The sequence below is a fragment of the Sus scrofa genome, chromosome 13 (assembly GCF_054392235.1).
Source record: "Sus scrofa isolate SSC_HxYL_T2T_F1_AM1 chromosome 13, Sscrofa_HxYL_maternal_Yorkshire_Landrace_v2.0, whole genome shotgun sequence".
NCBI lineage: Eukaryota > Metazoa > Chordata > Mammalia > Artiodactyla > Suidae > Sus > Sus scrofa.
The window spans coordinates 87795534-87814345 of NC_139395.1; the positions used below are offsets into that span (position 1 = coordinate 87795534).

The 18812-nt window shown below is 59.3% G+C and overlaps 1 protein-coding gene across 7 annotated transcripts in view; it reads right to left on the minus strand.

Annotated features, from left to right (window-relative positions):
* Positions 1–3843: 3843 nt before the first annotated feature.
* PLXNA1 (plexin A1) overlaps positions 3844–18812 on the minus strand; it is a 200691-nt gene continuing 185722 nt past the window's right edge. For 4 of the 7 annotated variants that reach the window (XM_084989663.1, XM_021069451.2, XM_021069450.2 and 1 more), the window contains exons 21-32: positions 18452–18594; positions 17070–17326; positions 16681–16747; positions 11655–11801; positions 11408–11567; positions 10600–10703; positions 10291–10387; positions 9799–9989; positions 9542–9711; positions 8258–8470; positions 8027–8177; positions 3844–6896 (exon numbers count right to left, since the gene is read on the minus strand). In XM_084989663.1, the coding sequence (XP_084845789.1) occupies positions 6801–6896; positions 8027–8177; positions 8258–8470; positions 9542–9711; positions 9799–9989; positions 10291–10387; positions 10600–10703; positions 11408–11567; positions 11655–11801; positions 16681–16747; positions 17070–17326; positions 18452–18594 (1796 nt within the window). In that variant the 3' untranslated portion in view covers positions 3844–6800. The remainder of the gene's footprint in view (positions 6897–8026; positions 8178–8257; positions 8471–9541; positions 9712–9798; positions 9990–10290; positions 10388–10599; positions 10704–11407; positions 11568–11654; positions 11802–16680; positions 16748–17069; positions 17327–18451; positions 18595–18812) is intronic. The other 3 variants (XM_084989665.1, XM_084989667.1, XM_084989666.1) reach the window with 1 other exon arrangement.

Genomic DNA, 18812 nt, shown 5'->3' on the forward strand with positions numbered 1-18812 from the left:
GTGTTGCTTCCATCTCCCGGCTGCAGTGAACACGGGTGTACAGAAGTCTCCTGGAGCACCTGCTTTCAGGCCTGTCCTATATACACCCAGAAGTCAGATTGCTGGGGCCTATGGCAGCTCTGTTGAACTTTTAAGGACCCACTGCACTGCTTTCCTCGGTGGCTGCATATCTCATGTTCCCAATGTCACTGACCCCTGTGAGACCAAACTCTTTGTGACCGTGTCTCCACCTAATGTGGCTGGACCTGGGGATGGATCTGGGGGGCCAGAGAGGAAGTGGGGTGGGGCATGGGGCGAGGTACTGGCGTTGGATGGGTAGCAGTTGGTAGTGTGGACGTGAGTGAATGAGCTGGGGGTGGGGTGGGGAGAGATGGTATTGCTCAGGCTGTTGTAGGTCCCCCCACACCCATCTCAAGCCCTGCAGGTGCTCACTCCAGCCTGTTGTGACAGAACCTTCCAGGTTAGGGATCAGCTTGGGGTCAATCCACCCTCATGGCCATAGATGTGGAATTGCCTCCCTGTCATTCTGAAGCCTGGCCCCGCCTAACCTGGCAGAGCTCACCTGCATAGTGGGTAGTGCTGGGCTGGACCTCCCCATCGCCAAGGTCACTCAGGCAACACAAGCTGGGTGGTACACAGGAATCAGGCATTTTAAGTGAGTTTCAAGTAGGTAGTCAGCAATTAATTAGAGGCCACCAGGAAGGGACTGGGTAATCAGAGAGATGCCCTCTGCACCCCCGACAACCCCCACTCCAGGAATCCCGTGCACACGTGAGACTCCTCATCTGTGCAGGCACAGCTCTGGATAATTTGCAAAACCCTCAGGGCAAATGGACTGACTCCTCCTACTGGCCATATGACCTGGATCCAGCCAGCAAGAGCACCTTATTCTCTGGGCCAGAATGATTGGTTCAAATAGACATGTGCCCAAAAGTTGGACAATGAAATCCTTATCGGATATGTGTGTACCAGTGGAGCTTTTTTAACGCCATGGCTGCTAAGCTGGTTAGCCTCGAGCTGCTGGCAGCTATGGTGCCCCTGACTTGGGAAGAGCCTGCCCGAGAAGAAAACCTGTATGGAGGACAAAGGAGAAAGGCAGATTCCTCGTGACCTCATGGATCCCCCGGATCAAGCCATGTCTGAAACCAGATATACCCTTGGACTTCGTATTGCAGGAGCCAACCAGGTCTCTTTCATTGCTCAGCAAGTTGAGGTTGAGAGTCTGTCATTTCTCCTGGAGAGGGGCAGCAGCATGCAGACCAAGAGGGAACACATGCTCAGGGTGGTCCTCAGCCGGATGCAGCAATGATGCCCGAAAAGCCAGTTTCTCAAAATAAGTAATTAGACTCCAGTGAGCTGGTGGACAGTCTGGGCTTGAATCCTGGCCCCATCGCTGACAGCTCTGTGTCCGTGGGCCAGTGGCACATCTCACCTTTTGTCCCCAGGTCCTCTTGTATACTGAATGCTCCAAGCATATATCAGCATGTTCTGGACTGTGCTGTAGAAACAGTTCCCCCAATGTCTGTGTCCTGCAAAACCTTGTGCCATGTGCCTCGCACAGATCAGCTGGCAGCTCTACTCCATGGAACCCTCACACCAAGAGCTAGATGCCCAGCCCAGATGTGACCCAAGCCTCTTCCATGGACGCTTCAATGGTCAGAACGAGTCCCGAGGCCCCTTTTCAGACTGACCACACGTGCCATGAAGAAATATTGCCTGGAGTTCCCATCGTGGCTCAGTGGTTAACAAATCCGACTAGGAACCATGAGGTTGTGGGTTCAGTCCCTGGCCTTGCTCAGTGAGTTAAGTATCCAGCGATGCCGTGAGCTGTGGTACAGGTCGCAGATGCGGCCTGGATCTGGCGTTGCTGTGGCTGTGGTATAGGCCGGTGTTTACAGCTCCGATTCGACCCCTAGCCTGGGAACCTCCACATGCCACAGGAAAGACAAAAAAAAAAAAAAAAAAAAAAAGAAATATTGCCTGAATGGCCTCGGGGCCTCCAGGAGGGCCCCAAAGGAATGTAGCAACCAGGGGCCCTCCAAATGTGAGTCGGGGCCCAACTTCCCTGCTCTCAAGGAGACTGGAACAGCCTCTGCTCCTCTTGGGGCCTTTGGCCCCTCCCTCCGTGGACTATGCTTGGTTTCACATGCTGACCACCTGGCCTCTGCTCACTGGTCCTCATGCAGCAGAGGTTGCCCTGCTCAGGTCGTTCCCTCTTGGTCTGCACGCTGCTGCCCCTCCCCAGACGGCCCTCCCTGTCTGCCCAGCTGGCTGCCAATGCATGCCGCCCCACAGTTACCTGGGCACTGTCTTAGCTTTGCCTATTATTTTACCCTTGCTTAGAGTTGTGCTCCGTCCACCACCCCATCACCAGTGCTTGTGTTTGGCACACAACAGTCTCAGCCTAACGTGCTGGATTGTCAGCTGGTCTCACCCCCTGCTGCCCAGACACCCCCACCCACTGCCCTGCTGACAGCTGGCTGGCCCAGTATTGACAGCCGATGGCTAACATGCTGGATGAGCCCATGTGCGTGGCAATGCGAGGCACCCGCCCCCTCCCACACCACAGTCCCTGCATAATCACACTTGATCATGGTGAGCGCTGATTGCGTGCGCTCAGGGACAATCAGCTGCTGGCAGGCTAGCAGGGCTGGGCCCTCGGCAGCCTAACGAGGGTAATTGAGGCAGGGCTGATTGTGCTGGAAAGCTGTGGGGACAGAGCAATGGGAACAGGGCACGTCACACCCCAAACGGGACCATGTTTGCTAAATTTGTTTCCGATGCAATTTCACGCTGATTACACTGACTCTTTCTTGGTAATGGAGCCTGGTGCTTCACTGGCTGCCTGTATGCCGGCTGTGAGGGCGGCCCCTGTGCAGCAGGAGGCAAAGGTGACAATTTATGGGCCCATCAGAGCCCTTGGAGTGGAGATGCTGCAGGAAGGCAGGCAGCGCCACCCGGCTTCTCTGGGGACCCCCCTCCTGGCATGGGGGCCGGCTTTCAGTCTTGCAAGAAACTTATAGCCCCTCAGCTTGCTGTCTGGGGCGCTGTGAGGTCCACACTGGTTCTTGTCACTATCACTGCCTGGAAGTCAGGTACATACAGGTGTGCAGTAGCCCTTTGGGTCGGTGACACCTGTCTCCTCCAGACATAGGCCTGCCTCTCCCAGTCATCACCTGATGGCCACGCCTCCGGGCAGGAACACTTGCCTGTTGGGCCCCAGAAGCAACAGCCCACAGCCACCCCCCAAGAAAGGCAGCACCAATACCTTCTCTGCCAAGAAACCATGTGTCAGAACTCACAGGATGAATGACAGCCTGTGTAGGAAAGGCCAGGATTTCCCAAACCAGATTCCTCGGCTACAAGGCTCCCAACGGGGTGCTCCCGCCGAGAAGTCTAGGACATGCAGCTCCAGCCCTGCTGCTCAGATGGGACCTGGGACCATGGTGCCCAGAATGCCCCAGGCCCTCTATCTGCATCTGCACTGCTCTCATCTGAGGCAGAACAGTTAGGGAAGTTGAGGACACCGTGTGTGGCGCCAGGACGAAGGACTGTCTGGCTGACACAAAGCCCTGTGCCTGTTTCAGCTGGTGGTTCCCCGTGCCCCCAGAGCCCAGCACACAGGAACTCTGCGAGGATGGACACCACACTGCACAGCATCTGCAGTCCTGCAGAGACCTGGCAGCCAGAGCCGAGGGCATCAAGGCCCAGCCAGGCCGAGGGCAGGTGCCCCAGCAATGCGGAACACTGCTCTGAGGATGGAAGCGGGGATGTACTCATAGGCCTACTGGCCTCACAGCCCCACCCCAGACTCCCCAGCAAGGAAGACCCAGAGGCGTGAGCTTTAGCAAAAATGTTTACTCTCTCCTTAATGTGTGTGTATTTACAAGTACTAAATCTGAGACAGTAAAATAGGAAATAACCGTGTATTTACACAACCTGTGGGCCGAGTGCCATTTCAGCCACAGCGCCCCTGGGAGAGGCAGTGGCCAAGGGGCAGCTCCGGCTCCTGAGCGATTGCTCTTCTTTTGGGTGGGGGCCCTGCGGCGTTAAAGGACAGCTAATTGTGGGCTTCATCTTAAAAATAGCTCTCTCTCTCTAAATATATCTATACTAGCTTGTGTAGCACCAACGGCGTGAGCCCTCAGCTCCAGAACTGGGAAGAACCAGGCGGAGGCTCGCTCGGCAGGGGTAAACCAGGGTGGGTAGGGTGACGCTGGGCCTGTCTTGGCACTGCAGCCCCCCCTTCCATGGGCCCTGGGGTTGGGAAGCAGGGAGGCGGTGGCCAGGGCCAGAGAGTACGGGCAAGCTCGAGGTATATGGAGAGGCCAGGCTCCCACTCCGAGGCTGAGCCGCCCTGGCACTCCTGAGACGTGTGCGGGTGAGGTGGGCGGTAGCAGCAGTGTCTGGGGTGGGTGGGTGTCCTGGCATAGCGCCCTGCGCCATGGCCCAGGCCCCCCAGTCCTGGGGCTGCAGGGGGTCTTCGGGGCAACCAAACCCACCTCCCTGCACAGAGCAGGGCTCCAATCCCCGGCTCCTGCCATCCTCAGGCCAGAGCTGGAGCTTGGGGTCGGAGAGCCTGGCTGGAGGGTGCAGAGGTGTCAGTGGGGGCCGGGGCACCACGGAGCCAGGACTCAGCCTGACTGCAGTCCCCAGGGAAGGGCGGTGCAGCGGTGCTGCTGGGTGGACGGCAGACTTAGGTCAGTGGTCAGCTCGTGTGTAAACAGACAGTGCTAAAGTGCTTGCACCTGACACGTGTGCATGCTTCACGAGGCCACGTGCCGGCAGGCCCCTCCCCCTGCGTCACCACCGCCCAGCCAGGTGACCACAGGGTGGGCACAGGGGCCCAGCACCCTGTGGGGGCCGGGGAAGGGGTGGTGCTAGGAAGAGACCTTGGAACTGGATTCTGAAGAGGGCGGCGCAGGGGCAAGGAGCGCCCCAGACCGGGTGGGGCTGGAAGAACAGGGGCTTCAATCAGAAGCAGCCTCAGGGAAGACTCGGGGGGGGGGGGTGACTCACACCCAGGCCAGCGCCCATCCTGCCTGAGCTCCAGCTGGACGCCCACTGTGGCAGGAGGCCTGAGCCCTGCTCAGTTCTCATGGGGTCCAGGGACCCTGCACCCCATTCCAGGAGCTTCCTGAGTCAGGAGGTGGTGGAGTTCACCCCCTCCTCCCGCGAGGGAGCAGCTCCTAAACTGATTAGGGTGCGCGGTCTGGCTGGCGCTGCCTGGGGGGGTGCGGGGTGGCCACAGTTAGCTGTCCCTTAAAGTCCACGGGAATCTAGTACCGTCAAAAAGTGAATTGAAAAGGGGACGGGCCACTGTCTTCACAAGTGACTGATTAATTAAAAAACATGAAAAAAGGGCCTAACAACCTCTAGTATTCAACACTTGCAGTTTTAAAAAGATCAAGTCAGACTAAACGCTAGCACAGTCATGCAGGAATCCTCGGCCCTCGTCTGCGAAGCTCTCGGGCTGAGAAGTTCTCTCCTTCTCACGTCAAAACAAAAACAGGAGGCCTGGGGTGGGGCTCCACGCGGGGAAACTGCGGAAACTTTCTCCACGACGTTTGGTATCACTTTCCCGCTGCCTTGATTTTCTTATTCTAAATTGTAAAATTTCTCCTTCTCCAGTTTACTGTACAGGACCCCACTGGGGCTGGAGACTGAGGCTAGAGCCACATATATATATATGTATATATATGTACAGGTTTTAATTAAAATGTGTTCTCTCGCTCGCCGAGGGCAGGGTGGGCAGAGCCGACTTCAGGCCCTCTGGTCACTGCGTCCTGCTCCCGCCAGGCCAGAGGGTATGGTCCGAGGCCCCCCCTCAACTCAGGCTGTCCAAGCAGAGTACAGCAAGACCCCCTTGTTCCCATAAAACACGAGCATTGTCCCCAGATGTCCTGCGCTCCAAGGGGTGACACGCTGTTGAGGGGCCAGACTGGAAGCCATTGGAAGGTGGGGGGTAGAGGGAGGGGGAGGGTGACCAGGGCTGCCCCTGAGGCATCCACAGCCGGGAGGCCAGCCCAGGGGTGGGGGAATAAATAAAGGGAACGTGCACTCATGGCCCGGAGCCCCAGGCCCAGTGGCTCCCAGAGGCACAGCCCTGAGGACAGAACGGGATCCGAGTCCTTCCGGAAGTCACATGGGCCCTGCATGGAGCTGTCCTGCAGCCCCTCCATAGGAGGGAGCCGGGGGCCTCTCTCTGGGCGAGGTCATCACGGCGCTCTGGCCTCGGCCGCGGAGAGCACGCGGTGAATCGGAGGATGGTGGCGGCGGTGCAGCGGCAAACATGGGGGAGCCGGTGTGGCAGGTGGGTGGCAATGGCCAGACTGACTCAGGCCCACCTTGGCTGGGTCCCAGGCATTCAGCCTCCCTCAGCCCTCAGACTGCCCAGGAAGCCGGGCACAGCCGACCCCCTCCCAGCCCCTGGGCCTGGCCCTCCTGGCCTTGGCAGCCCAGCCTCTCCCTCCCAGAGGGGTCACGGCAGTCAGCCTGTTGTTCCGAGAAGGCCCCTGGTCACAGCTGGGCTTCCCAGCCCTGTGGCAAGCAGCTCTGGTGTGGAGGTGCTACAGCAACTCTCATCCACACCAATTTAGAGCCAGGACCCCCATGGGCAGGAAGGGGTCGGGGAAGGCCAGGGGGATCAGGACTGCACACCTGGTCCCCAGGGCACAGCACCTGCCACAGCTGGGGCAAGGCTGCCTCCGTGTACCTCCCAGCTCTGGCCGCCAGACAGAGGCCACCCCCGAGGGACCTCTCACTCAACTCCCGCTGGCCGGGCAGTCATGGCCAGTGGCTCAGCTGCTCAAGGCCATGGTGTCCACCACCTGCTCCAACTTGCTCCGGAGCCGCTGCCGCCGGGCCTGTTCATCCTTCTCCAGGGCCGTCAGGATCTGCGGGGTCAGGTAGGGGCATCAGGACAGGCCTCACAAGCAGTACCCCGGCTGGTGGGGCTCCCAGGAAGAGGCCAGGTTTGCCCCTTCCACTCTCAGCTGAGCGGCCTGGGTTTTGAGCCTGGAACCAAGACCCCAGGTCCCCAGGTAATCCAGTCTTCCTTCATGACCCCAACACCATTCCAGACAGAGCTCTGTCACTACCAGCCCCCCATGTGCCCTCTGCACAGTGTGCCCAACTGTCCAATGGGACAGAGACCCCCAGGGCCTGGCCCAGCGCCCTCGGGTCCCCATACTGTCTGCTCTCCCACGCTCCTGTCTGCTGCCCGTCTGCCTCCATCCCCTCCCACTGCCCATGTCTCTGTGCCCCTCACAGCAGAGGCCCAAGGAAAAACCAGGTCTCTGCCCGTCCTCCTGGGCCCTGCTTCCCATGCCCCTACTGCCTCTGTCTGTGGGTCCTGGGGCTTGGCCCATGCCCTTGCCTGCTCTGGACTCAGGCCTGGGCTGCTTCCTGGAACCTCGGCTGAGGGTCCTCCTGCTTAGCTGTGGCCCCACGTCCTGAGCTCAGAGCTCCATCCGCACAAACTCGCACAAAAGTTCGAGCTGACTCCTGATGTGCTTCCTGCAGCCTTCTCACCTCCTGCTCAGTCAGTCACAGTCTGGAGTCGGGCCCCATGGTTAGACCAGCAAGTCCTGGCCCCTCTCCCAGCATGGTAGTCTGGACACAGCCCCTGCCCCCCACCCCCCGCCGCCTCCCCTGCACCTGGCAGTCAGGCTCTGTGTCCCTCGGGAAGAGCACAAGTCCCCTGAAACCAGCACACACAGTGCCAGCCCTGCCTCTACCTCACCTCCCCTAGCCCTGGGCACTCAGATGCAGCCTTGTGGCCTCCATAGCTCTGCTCTCTAGCCCTAGGTACACCGTCCAGTGTAGCCCAAGACAGCTCTTTGTCCCCAGCATCTCAGGAAGGCCCAGCTCCACGCATGCCTTGCTCCAGCAGCAGAAAGATGCAGAAGGTCGAGGGTGGCCCATGCCCTACCCTGCCCTGCCCTGGAGGGTCGCCCACGCTGTCAGCCAGCCCAGGCGGAGGAGGGAGCCTGCTGGGTGAGGCTGGCATGGACAGCGTGCTCACCTCATCTTTGTACTTGCTGATGTAAGAGTAGATCTCGTGCAGGGCACTCATGCTGTTGAACTGGCTCAGGTGTAGCCGTGACTGCTCGGCCAGGTACGCACTCATGTCCTGGTCGCTGATGGCAGGCATCTTGGCAATGTCAGCATAGTACCTGCAGTAGGGCGGGCAGGTGTGTGAGCTGGGCCCCGGCCCCCACCCCCCCACCCCCCACCTCCCAACCCCCGCCCCCACCTCTCCACCCAGCTCTTGTAATTGGGGATGTCCTTGGCGTAGAGCAATTTGTTGGAGGGCGAGTCCTTGCCCAGCTTGTGCTCTGATGTGGAGCAGGAGTCCATGAAGGTCTGGGCCACCACTGACAGGCAGGCGTCTGTGATGCTGCTCTTGTGGATGTCGAACACAAACTGCGGGTTCTTGATCACGTTCACCCAAAAGCGCAGGGGCAGGCTGCAGGCAGATGGGTGCATGGTCAGACAGCAGCCCTTATGGCGGTGGGGGAAGGGCCGGCCGGTGGCCTCACAGACTTCGGCTCTCGCCGTCACAGTGACTGTGGATTTCCACACAGACTGGGAGATAGGCCCAAGGAGCTGGGCTCTAAGTGAGGGTCATGCCCTGCTGCCCAGCCCTCCCCACGGTCATGGAACGAAGTGTGCACACCTGTGGGTCCCTGGGCCCGGCCACAGTCTCCAGGCCTGGTGCCCGCCCGCTTCTGCCCAGATGAGTCTTGGTGATGAGACCAGAAAGGCTCAGGAGACCCAGCCCCAGACAGCTGGCCTTGGGACCCCAGATGCCACCCCACCGGCTGGGCTTCGACAGCTACTGGCCACATGCGGGTGTACATTTAAATCAAAGTTTAACACTTGGGTCCTTGGCTGTACCAATTGTGTCAAATGTGCCTGACACGGATAGCACAAGCCTATAACTGTCAAAATCACAGCAAGTTTCCCTTGACAGTGCTGTCTGCACGAGGCTGCCTCCGGGGTGCCCCGTGGCCCAAGGTCTGGGGCAGCACAGGCAGAGCAGTAAGACTTGGGCTGCATCCTAGGCTGGGGGCATGGCATTAGAGGGCAGAGTGTTGGGGTGGGGGAGGATACCACAGGGAACAGGAGGAAGATGCCAGAGGCCAAAGGCAGACCCTTCTGAGAAAGGCAGGCAGCTCTGGACAAGAAAGCCAGACCAGGCAGTAGCTGCTGCCCTGGAGGGAAGCTGCTGACCACTTGGGGGTGGGGGGCCCCAGGAGTGTCTGCCAGCACAGGCCTGGCCCACTGAGGCTGTTCTCATGCAGAAGCCCACACCTACACATAGCTGTGCACAGCCAGGGACATACACACACATCCAAGGGAGTAGCACTCGTTAGGGCCGTGGAACCCCCCAACAGGTGAGTCAGGAAGGCCCACTCAGAGGGACCGGCCTTCAGCCTCACTGCGGCCCCCGGAAGACAGACTCCAGCAGCACTGCAACCTCCCACTTCACCTGCTGCACCTCCCACCCTGAGCCTGCCCCAGCCCCCGCAGGTACCAGTTGCTCTTCCAGGTGTGGCGCACATCTGCGTCGTGTATCTGGTGCTGGTCAGCCTGCTCGTCCAGGAAGTCGAACATGTATTTGATGGCCAGCGGCAGGGCAGAGCCCCGGTGTGCAGTGCTGAAGATGGTCTCGAAGAGGTCGTCCACGAACTTCTGCAGCGTGCCCTGCAGACAAGGGGTCACAACTGTAGGCACTACCCTGGCCCCAAGACCTGACCCTCGTGGCCCGTCCCGGCCAGCCCACCCACCCACCTTGGTGGCCAGCAGCCGAGTCAGGTAGATCTCTGAGACCATCTTGCTGCCACGGTCGCCCTCACGCTGGTCCAGGTGGTCGTGGTTCTTGACCAGGTGCCACAACTTGGTGCCACTCTCCAGGTCGGGCGTGATCATGGGCGTGCGGGAGCGCAGGCTGTCCGGGCTGCTGGCCGTGCGGAGCATGCTCTCTGCGGGCACCATGCCCGTCAGCTGCAGCATCCAGCACTCACGCCCACCTGGGGCCTTGGGCCAAGCAGCTGCCCAGTCTGAGCCTCAGTCTCCTCACGTGGAAACTGGGGCCCTCAGCCCCCTCCCTGGGCTATGGCGACAGTGGTGCCAGGGACTGGCACTACAGACGCGGTTGGGGAACTTGCTATCTGGGAAAGGCTAAGGGTCCCAGGCACAGGCCACAGCCCAGCACCTCCTCCTGTAGCGCCCCAGGCCAGGTCCTCCAGGCGGAGGGCCTGCCTGCTACCCAACCAGCCTCACCGTATCTGCTGAGGGACTTGGTGAAGGTGGACGAGTTGGAGATGTTGTAGGCAGACGTCTGCTTGGGCACTAAGGCCACCGAGGACCCGTCAGTCACCTGTGGGCAGAGGGCCAGGGATGCATGACCCACCACCTGGGCCCAGTCTCTCACCTGGGCCTCAGCCTCCCCTGGGACCACCCACGGGCCCAGATGATCACACGTGTGACCCCACCCCTTTCCTCCTGGAGCTCTCGGCCCCCACCACCGGTCTGGATGCCCAAGCCCTGTGGGAAGAGAGGCCTGAGCTGTGGCCATGGGTCGAGGGTCACCTGGTAGTGGGCCAGTGTGTTGAGCCTCTTCCAGTCATTATCTATCTTGGTGGTGACGTCCTCGTCCTGCAGGATGATGCGGGCCATGCGACCCTGGCGCCACTCTGAGGGGGAGGGGAGTGCTGGAGTGGTGGGGCCACTGGCAAGTGCCACCCTGCTCTCTCTTCCCTCCATCTGGACAGGCCCCCGGGGTCACAGGCACCCAGGGGGCACTGAGTGAAGGGCCCTTCCCGCTCCTTGCAGGACAGCTCCCGTCTAGCTCAGCGCAGAAGCCAGGCACCCCTGCTGCTGCCCTGGGCCCTCTGGCAGCCCTCTACCTGCACCCAACCTCGGCAGCCCTCCCCCCCCAACCCCCATGCAAAACCCCTGTGGCCCTCCACCTGCCTCCCCACCCCAGGTGGCCTGACCCCGCGTGGTCTGTCCTGACTTCCAGAGCTCTTGCCCAACTGTTTGGCCTGGTGCTCAAGGCCTTCGGCCCCAGCCTCAATCACCAAGGGGTTGCCAGGCCCAGGCCTGCTCTCCTCCCCTGGCCTCCCTTGGTCAGCAGGTGATCCCCATGACCGGCTCACGAGCCTGAGAGCCCTCGGCTCCAAAGGCCCAGCCACTCCTTAATGCTCATGGGAACCCTACCCCTGCCTCTCCTGGGGCCAGTGGCCTCCACCAAGACCCACCCGCCTCCACCTCCCCTCAGATCCACCAGACCAGTGCCCAGTGCCTGGACTTCCCTGGCCAAGCTCGTGTGTTACCTGCAGCCTCCACACGGAACCCGGCCCCTGCCCCCCAGCCAGGATGCCTCTCCTGGGCTCACCCAGGTCCATGTCCCCGGCCTTGGGCCTCTGAGAGTAGGGGACGCCCTTGTACACGGCATCCAGCAGCTTCTCCTTGACTTGTGTCACTGTGTCGCAGTTCAGCCCCTTCACCGGCACCTCAGGCGCATTCTCGTTCTCAGGATTCACGCAGTTCAGGGTCTGCAGGTGGGAGGGGCACAGCATCAGCCCCCCACCTCTCCACCTCCCCAGGGGCAGGCAGGCAGGGTCAGTGTGGGTGGTGCTCACCAGTGTCTTGTAGTCGATCTGCTGCCGGATGAGCTTGTCCTCGCTCAGGGAGTAGCGCGCCTCACCCGTGATGGCATCGATGGGGCCCTTCTCCATCTGCTGCTTGATGGCGCAGTAGAGCATAAAGAGAGGCTCCCCCGCGCACTCCTGCAGGTGGCAGGCAGCGTCAGGCTGTAGCCAGGCACCCCAGTTGTACCCAACCCCTGCCCTGGCCTCTGTGTGTCTGCACTGGCCCTCCAAGCAGAAAGGTGACACTTCCAAACTCGAAAACCCTGGTTCCCAAGCCCACGTGAGACAATTGTGGAAAGTAACATGTCTTTTCTATCAAAGGAAATCTTGGTTACTCCATTTTGCTCCTGTTCTCCTTCCTGCAACCCCCCTCGCCTTCCTGCGACCCCCCCACTTCCCTCTTCTGCCAGTAACAATTTGTTTCAAATTAGCCAACCAGGAATAATGTGCGCCCTGACCTGACCTATGGGAAGGGGAGAGGGACATCACCTGCGTTAGGGATAAATAAGGGAGGGTCCTTGGTTGGGTGCATGCGCTTTTTGGAGTATCTGTGCCCTTCTGTAGAAGTAAAGAGCCTTGTCGAGATCTCCCCATGTTCATGTGTCTCATTTTTCGACACTGACGATCCGAGCCATGTCCCCAACGCCATAAACAGACCACGTGACAGACCATCCCCCAGGAGGACGGGTATGAAAACTGTGAAGGATGTCTCAGCAGGGGGGCCGGGGGCCAAGGCTGGCCAGCCCACCTGAAGCCCCCCCACCCCACGCCTCAGCTCAGGCCTCACAAGGACCACTGCCCCAGCCGCCTCACTCCTGGAGCCCACCCAAGGCAGCCAGTGCTGCACACAGACAAGACCTCAACTCCTGTCCTGCTGCCTGGCCTGAGCCACCACAAACTGTCAGATGTCGAGGGCCCACTGGGCTGGGAGCCCCTGCAGGAGAGGGCTGCTCCTCCCTCCCTTCCCCAACTCGAGAGCAGACCCAACACATCACACCGCCCAGGGCAGGATGCTAGCAGGGTGGCCACCAGGACACTTGGCGAAGGTCTATTCTGCCCATCTCCATTGGCCCCTCAATTGCATGGCCCCTCAACATTGCAGCCACGAGGGCACCTCCTACTCCCCACTGCCTTTGCATCTGCTACCCTACAACCAGAACGCTCCCATCGCGTCTTCACTGGCCCTTCCAGACTCCACCAGACATCCTTTTGTCAGAAAGGCCCTCTGGGGTGACCCGGGGCCAAGGCTGCTGGGAACCCATCTCTGAGCCCTCTTAAAGGATCTTGTTTGTTTTTCTGCCATCTCCCCTCTGGAGTGGAAGCTGCTTAAAGGCCAGGGCATGTCTGGGTTGCTGTTCCACCCCCAGTGACCAGCACAGAGCCTACGTGTGCCGGGGCCCTACAGACAAACGCTGAACAACACATGCTGTGAATGAAAAGAGCTGTTGGAACAGTGCCCATGTCCTGCCCACTGAGGGCTGCCTTGACCACAGTGCCCGAGCCACTGTGTGCCGTGCACTGGTCAGTCCCCCCTGAGCCAGGCACAGGTACTTCCTGCCTTGGCCACCCCAGGGAGCTCAGGAGCAAGTGTGGCTCCAGCAGGCAGCCTGGCCAGCTCCCTGGCCCCGGGGCCCACAGACAGCGCCCCACCCGGTAACCAGATGCTCTGGTTGCTTGTTAGTATCTGTGGTCATTAAAGAGACAGCTGTCAAGGACAGCAGTGGGCACAGGGCATCCCAAGACCTTCCAAAGACACGGCCCCTGTGAGACTGTCTCACCTGCAAACCGGCCTTGGGTCAGCCAGGTTGGGGCCAGTGGGGCTGGTGGGGAAGCAGAGAATGCAAGGAGAGCCAGGGCCAATGCCAGCTGCTTTCCTCCTGCAAAGGCCATGAGAAAGGAGCCAGGGGTGGGCTCCTCTTGGAGGAAGGAAGCAGCTCAGAAGGGCACAGGTAAGGTTACAGGCCATGATCACACAGCAAATAAAAAGAAACCAGAATTCGAGCCCAGATGGATCTCCTTTACAGCAGCAGGTCCTTAGAAAACATGTGTCCTCACAGGAAGTGAGGCTGAGCGGGCTGTGCACCTGGCCCAGCCAACAGGACTGACCCTCTCCCTCCTGGACACAGGAGACCCCAGAACTCAGCCCAACCCTTGCTGGGCCTGGTTCCTGCAGTGAGGAGGCCTCAGCACTGCCCATCCCAGCTGGAAGAAATATGTGGAAACTGCCTATGAATTTCCAAGTGAAAGTTCGAGTACAGGCCATTCGATAAATGATGTTAGAACAAGGGCTTCTCCATTTGGGTTAAAAACAAAAACAAAAACAAAAAAACAAAAACAAATGAGATCCCTACCTCACACCATGTGCTAACAGTATAACACAGAAGCTACTGAAGACAGAAAACTTTTGTTTTAAAAATTCTCTTCATCTACTGAAAGAAATACCCCCTCCACCAAAACAAGCAAAATGTAAAAACAGACAATTCGAAGTAAAAATAAAAGTGGCTGACCTTGTAAATCAACTGTATGTCAATAAAACTTTAGAAAATGGGAAAAAAAAAGTTACCAAAATAAAGAGGCTGGTCAAACACATAAAGGATGCCGACTTATTAAAGAAACAGACGAAAGCACCCAGCTGCCAAAATATTTCACAGCTGACAAGCACAGAAAGGCTGACATGTCAGGTGCTGTCTGCTGCCTGGGCAGGCAAGGCTCTCGCAGGACAACACATTTGGAGGAAAGATAAGTGTGATCACGGTCTCTTCTGAAACCCACCCGAGCATTAACAGGGGAGCAAAGATCACTGGCCTGGATGCAGCTGCAGGGCTGTCCAGAAGTCAACCTCCCCTGACATCCACCAGTCACGCACCAGCTGACACCCGTAATTCAGCAACGTTACACGGCGGTTAGAGAATGGGACACCTGCCTGCATCCTGAGCTGCACGGATGGCCATAGTGAGAGACATGTGGCACTAAAGAGAAGACCCTCACGATGAAGAAAAGGTACTAGGATTTCTTCCTAATGTCACAGGCACACTCATTTATAGACATTTGCTTCAGTTCAGAAACCAGCCTGGGAAGTCGCACAACTCAACAGATGGTCACTTCCACCAGAACTTGCGGAGAGACTCACCTCTGTTGTTCGGGGGTGCTAAAATGAGTACTGATCACTTTCTTGGTTAAATGTTTTTTTCTAAAGACAGCAAAGAATGAAGAAAAAAATCTGGGTTGTGTAAAAATAGCTCGCGCATACTAAAAAGAAAGGAGCCATCAGGCCATGAGGAAACTTGGGGCGGGGGGGCCTTAAATGCACGTTACTAGGAACAGAAGCCAGCCTGAAAAGGATACACACTGTGTGATCCCAACTTAGGACATTCTGGGAAAGGCAGAGCCACGGAGACAGCGAACTCAGGTGTTTGCTTGGGGAAGGAGGAAAGAATGGCGAGCACAGGGGGTTTTTAGGGCAGTGACAACCTTCTGCGTGACAGTATAGTAACAGATACATGACAGTACATGCGCATCCAAACATACTGAAAGCACAACACCAGGCATGAGCTCAATGTCAACCACGGCCCCAGGCGATGCTGATGTCAGTATGCCCGCACCAGTGGTGACAAGGGACCACTCTGTGGGGGAGGGAGTGGGACAGAGTATCTGGGATTCTTGTTCTCTCCACTCTATTTCATGTAAACATAAAACACACACACATGCACACACACTCGCACAGTCCGTGGCACAAAGCAGTCAGGGGCCAGTGTCAGGCCCCAAGCTGGTGTGCATAGCTGTGCAGCAGGGCCATCAACCTGCTCCTCGAGTTTCCTCCCCTGCAGTGAGTGCATAGCTGACCCCGCTCAGCCTCTCGGCCAGGACCCCCGCCAAGGACAACATGGGCCAGGGGTCAGGTCCGCAGGGCTCCCAGCACTGCCCTCCCCTCCAGGCTTCCTTCCATCCTGCTCCCTCTGGCCTCTAGCCTCCTCCCTCCATCCACTACCTGCCTGTCCTGCTGGAAATGCCCAAGCCCAAAGGACCCTCAGCCTCTGCCTGTGACGCCCACACCAGCTACATGCCGGCCTTACACCAACCCACGCCCGACCAGGTTCGTAGAGTGCATGGGTCACACTGGGTGTGCAGGGCCCGAATGAGAGGGATGGATGAAACCATGATGGAGCTTGAGCCTGGCTGCCCATGCCCTCTACCAGGTTTGCACAGATGACCTGGCAAGCACGGCACGCGGGCTGCGAACCACTGCATCTTCACAGGAAACATGAGGCTCTGAATGGCGTTATTGCCACTGGGCATCATTTCAGTCCTGAGCTCATACCCACCTGTGGGCACCTCAAGGCCTTTGCTCTGTCTGCTAGCTCCTTCACAAAGCCACCACAGAAAAGATCAGACCCAGGCCCCTTGCCCGTTCCGTCGTCCACCACACGGCACCAAGCAGCAGGGGCTCTCTTATAAGAATTAAGCATTCATTCAGGTTTTTTTAAGGCAAGCCAGACAGACATCTGAGTCCAAGGACCTCCTGGTCCTAAAGTGCAGGTGACCCATTAAGCTGCTCAGGGCCCCAACCAAGTGCACCTTCACCCCGTCTAGCCGCCCAAAGGCCACACCCCACTCAGAGCACAGCCTGGCTCCCAGGCCTACCTCTGGGGTGGGCCCCCCGGGCCTGCACGGGGAATTGTCTGGGCAACGAATGGCAGAGGAAGCCCAGGGAGCTGCCTCTCCTCACAACGGGGCTGAGAGAGGCCCCCGGGCGCCTCCTCAGGCTGGCCCAGTGCCAGGGGGTCCCCTCTGACCTCAGGTCTGGGCCATGGGCACCACACAGACCCACTGGGGCCTGGATCCACACCCCAGCTCAGCCATATGCGGCCATGGGACCATCTTTAGAGTGGGCATCCACCCCTACGTTGAAGGCTGAAAGAGGACTGGCCAGGCCCAGGGTGAGGTGGGGAGCGTCACACCGAGGTTCTTGAGCCTCTGGCTTCCCGTGTCCCTCCCAGCCAGGCTCCCGCCTGCTCACCTTGAGGAACTTGTACAGAAGGAAGGTGAACCAGTTAGTCAGCATCTTCTCTGCCACCGACTCAGTCCTGGGGACAGAACATGGACGGGGCGGTGTAAGTCCCAATACCAGGCCCACCCACATCACACCCCACCACCACCTCTCCAGGGCCAAAGGTCGGGCTTGGACCTTGGAGCAGGTATCTGATCATGAGGACTCAGGCCTGGTGCCGTGGGGTCCCCTAGAGGCATGTCCAGGGGCGGGTTCTCAGAACTGCCTCTACAGCACCTGGGCCAGGCTGGCAGGCGCCCTGTTGCAGGGGCATGGGCATGGGGGCAGGCTGTGGTCAGAGCGGAGGGGCAGGTGAGGCAAGAGGGGCCCCAGGGCAGCGGGGTGCGGGGAGAGCTTACCGCCGCAGCAGCAGCTTGGGGTGGTTCTTGCTCTCCAGGTTCTTCTCGATGAGGTCGGACAGCAACTGCTTGAGCACTCCCGTCGCATACTCCATCTCGCCCTGCAGGGCTGTCATGATGAGCGAGGCCACGTTGCCACGGTCGCGCATGGAGAAGCTGCGCTGGGCCTCCAGGGTGCGGATGAAGGTCAGCAGGAAGTGCTTCTTGGTCAGCAGCTGCCCGAACAGTGTCAACGACTTCTCCACATTGGCCTGCACCTGGGGGGGATGCGGGCCTGCTCAGATCTCAGGGGTGTACCAGCCCAGGAGCTGTCCAGGCCCCACGCACCTGGGCAGCCCTGGGGGCGGGTGGCACGTTGCCTAACAGGTCCCAGAGCCCCAACTGTCCTAGCAGGATGGACGTGCATTGGCAGCTGCCTGAGAAGCCCACCACGGGCAGAAACCTGGGTATAGCCATGTGGTAGGGGTGCAGCACGAGGGTGGCCTGGCTCTGGCAGCTCAGAGGAAGTATGACATGTCTAATGGGAACCACTGAGAGGTCTGTGATCCCTCACAACCAGTACCGATGCAGAAACACCACCCTCTCCACTTCTCAGAGAACAATGAAGTCCAGGGAGGGGAGTGGCTTGCTGGGGCCACCCAGCACAGAGGTGGAAAAGACAGTGGAATGCAGGCGTGGCTGGCTCCAGGGCCCTGCTTGATCTGCACTGAGGCTTGTCAGGGCAGGAGAGACACAGGCTCCCAGCCCAGGCAGGATGGGTGCCAGGTCCCAGATAGAAACAGTCACCGCTAAGAACCCAATGCAGTAGATGGCAACACTGGGAGACACACACGACGGGGGATGGGGAGCCCCCAACATGGCTGCTGTCTTAGCAAATGGGATAGTGAGCAGCCCAAGGCTCCCTGGGTCCAACCAGGGTGACAGGAAGGCTTGCTGGGCTGTACTTAAGAGGGTGCACCCCACTCACAATGCCACATAGGGGGTTCCCCTACATCCAAGGGGACACTCCTGCCTGGAGGACACAAGGTAGCAGGCTTGTCCAGCCCCCTGCCGGTTCAGAGTTGGGGCTGGGCTTCCGGCCAGCCACTGGGGAGCCCTGGATGACAGCTCTGTGGTCCCACACCATCTGCCACACAAACCCCAGCTGAGCACATGTGCCTCCCAACACGCATGGCAGCAACCTCTGACTGATGAAGCTCGACCCCCAGAACCTCCCAGTAGACAGGTTGGGCAGGCTACAGGAGGGCTCTAGAAGCCCAGGCTAAAGTTTGCTGCAAGGAGCCTGGCCCCCTCCCTGCTGTACCAGCACAGACCCCCTTGGAGCCTCCCAGCACCCCTCTAAGCAGGCTCAGGCCACCCTCAGGACCCAGCCAGCAGCCCACCTCCATCTCCTTGAGCACCGGGTGGTCCTCAATCCCAGGGAAAAGCACACGCATGGCATACGTCCGGTAGTCGAGGAAGGGGATGCCTGCGCCATCCAGGTCGTTGGTCAGCTCATGGATGTCTGTCTGCAGCTCTGCAAAGGCTGTGGGCAGATGAGTGGTCAAGGCAGGTTCCTGGGTCCCTGAGGCCCCAGCCCTTCCACACTCAGGGCCTGGCTCAGGCTCCGGCTCTGCCACCCACTAATGACTTAAAGGGATCTCAGCCTGCCTGGGCCTGTTTCCCCAGTCCTCACACAGGGGGTGGCCCTCTGCCGCTGCTACAAAGTTACCCAAGACGGCAGAGACTCCAGGGGCAAAGAAA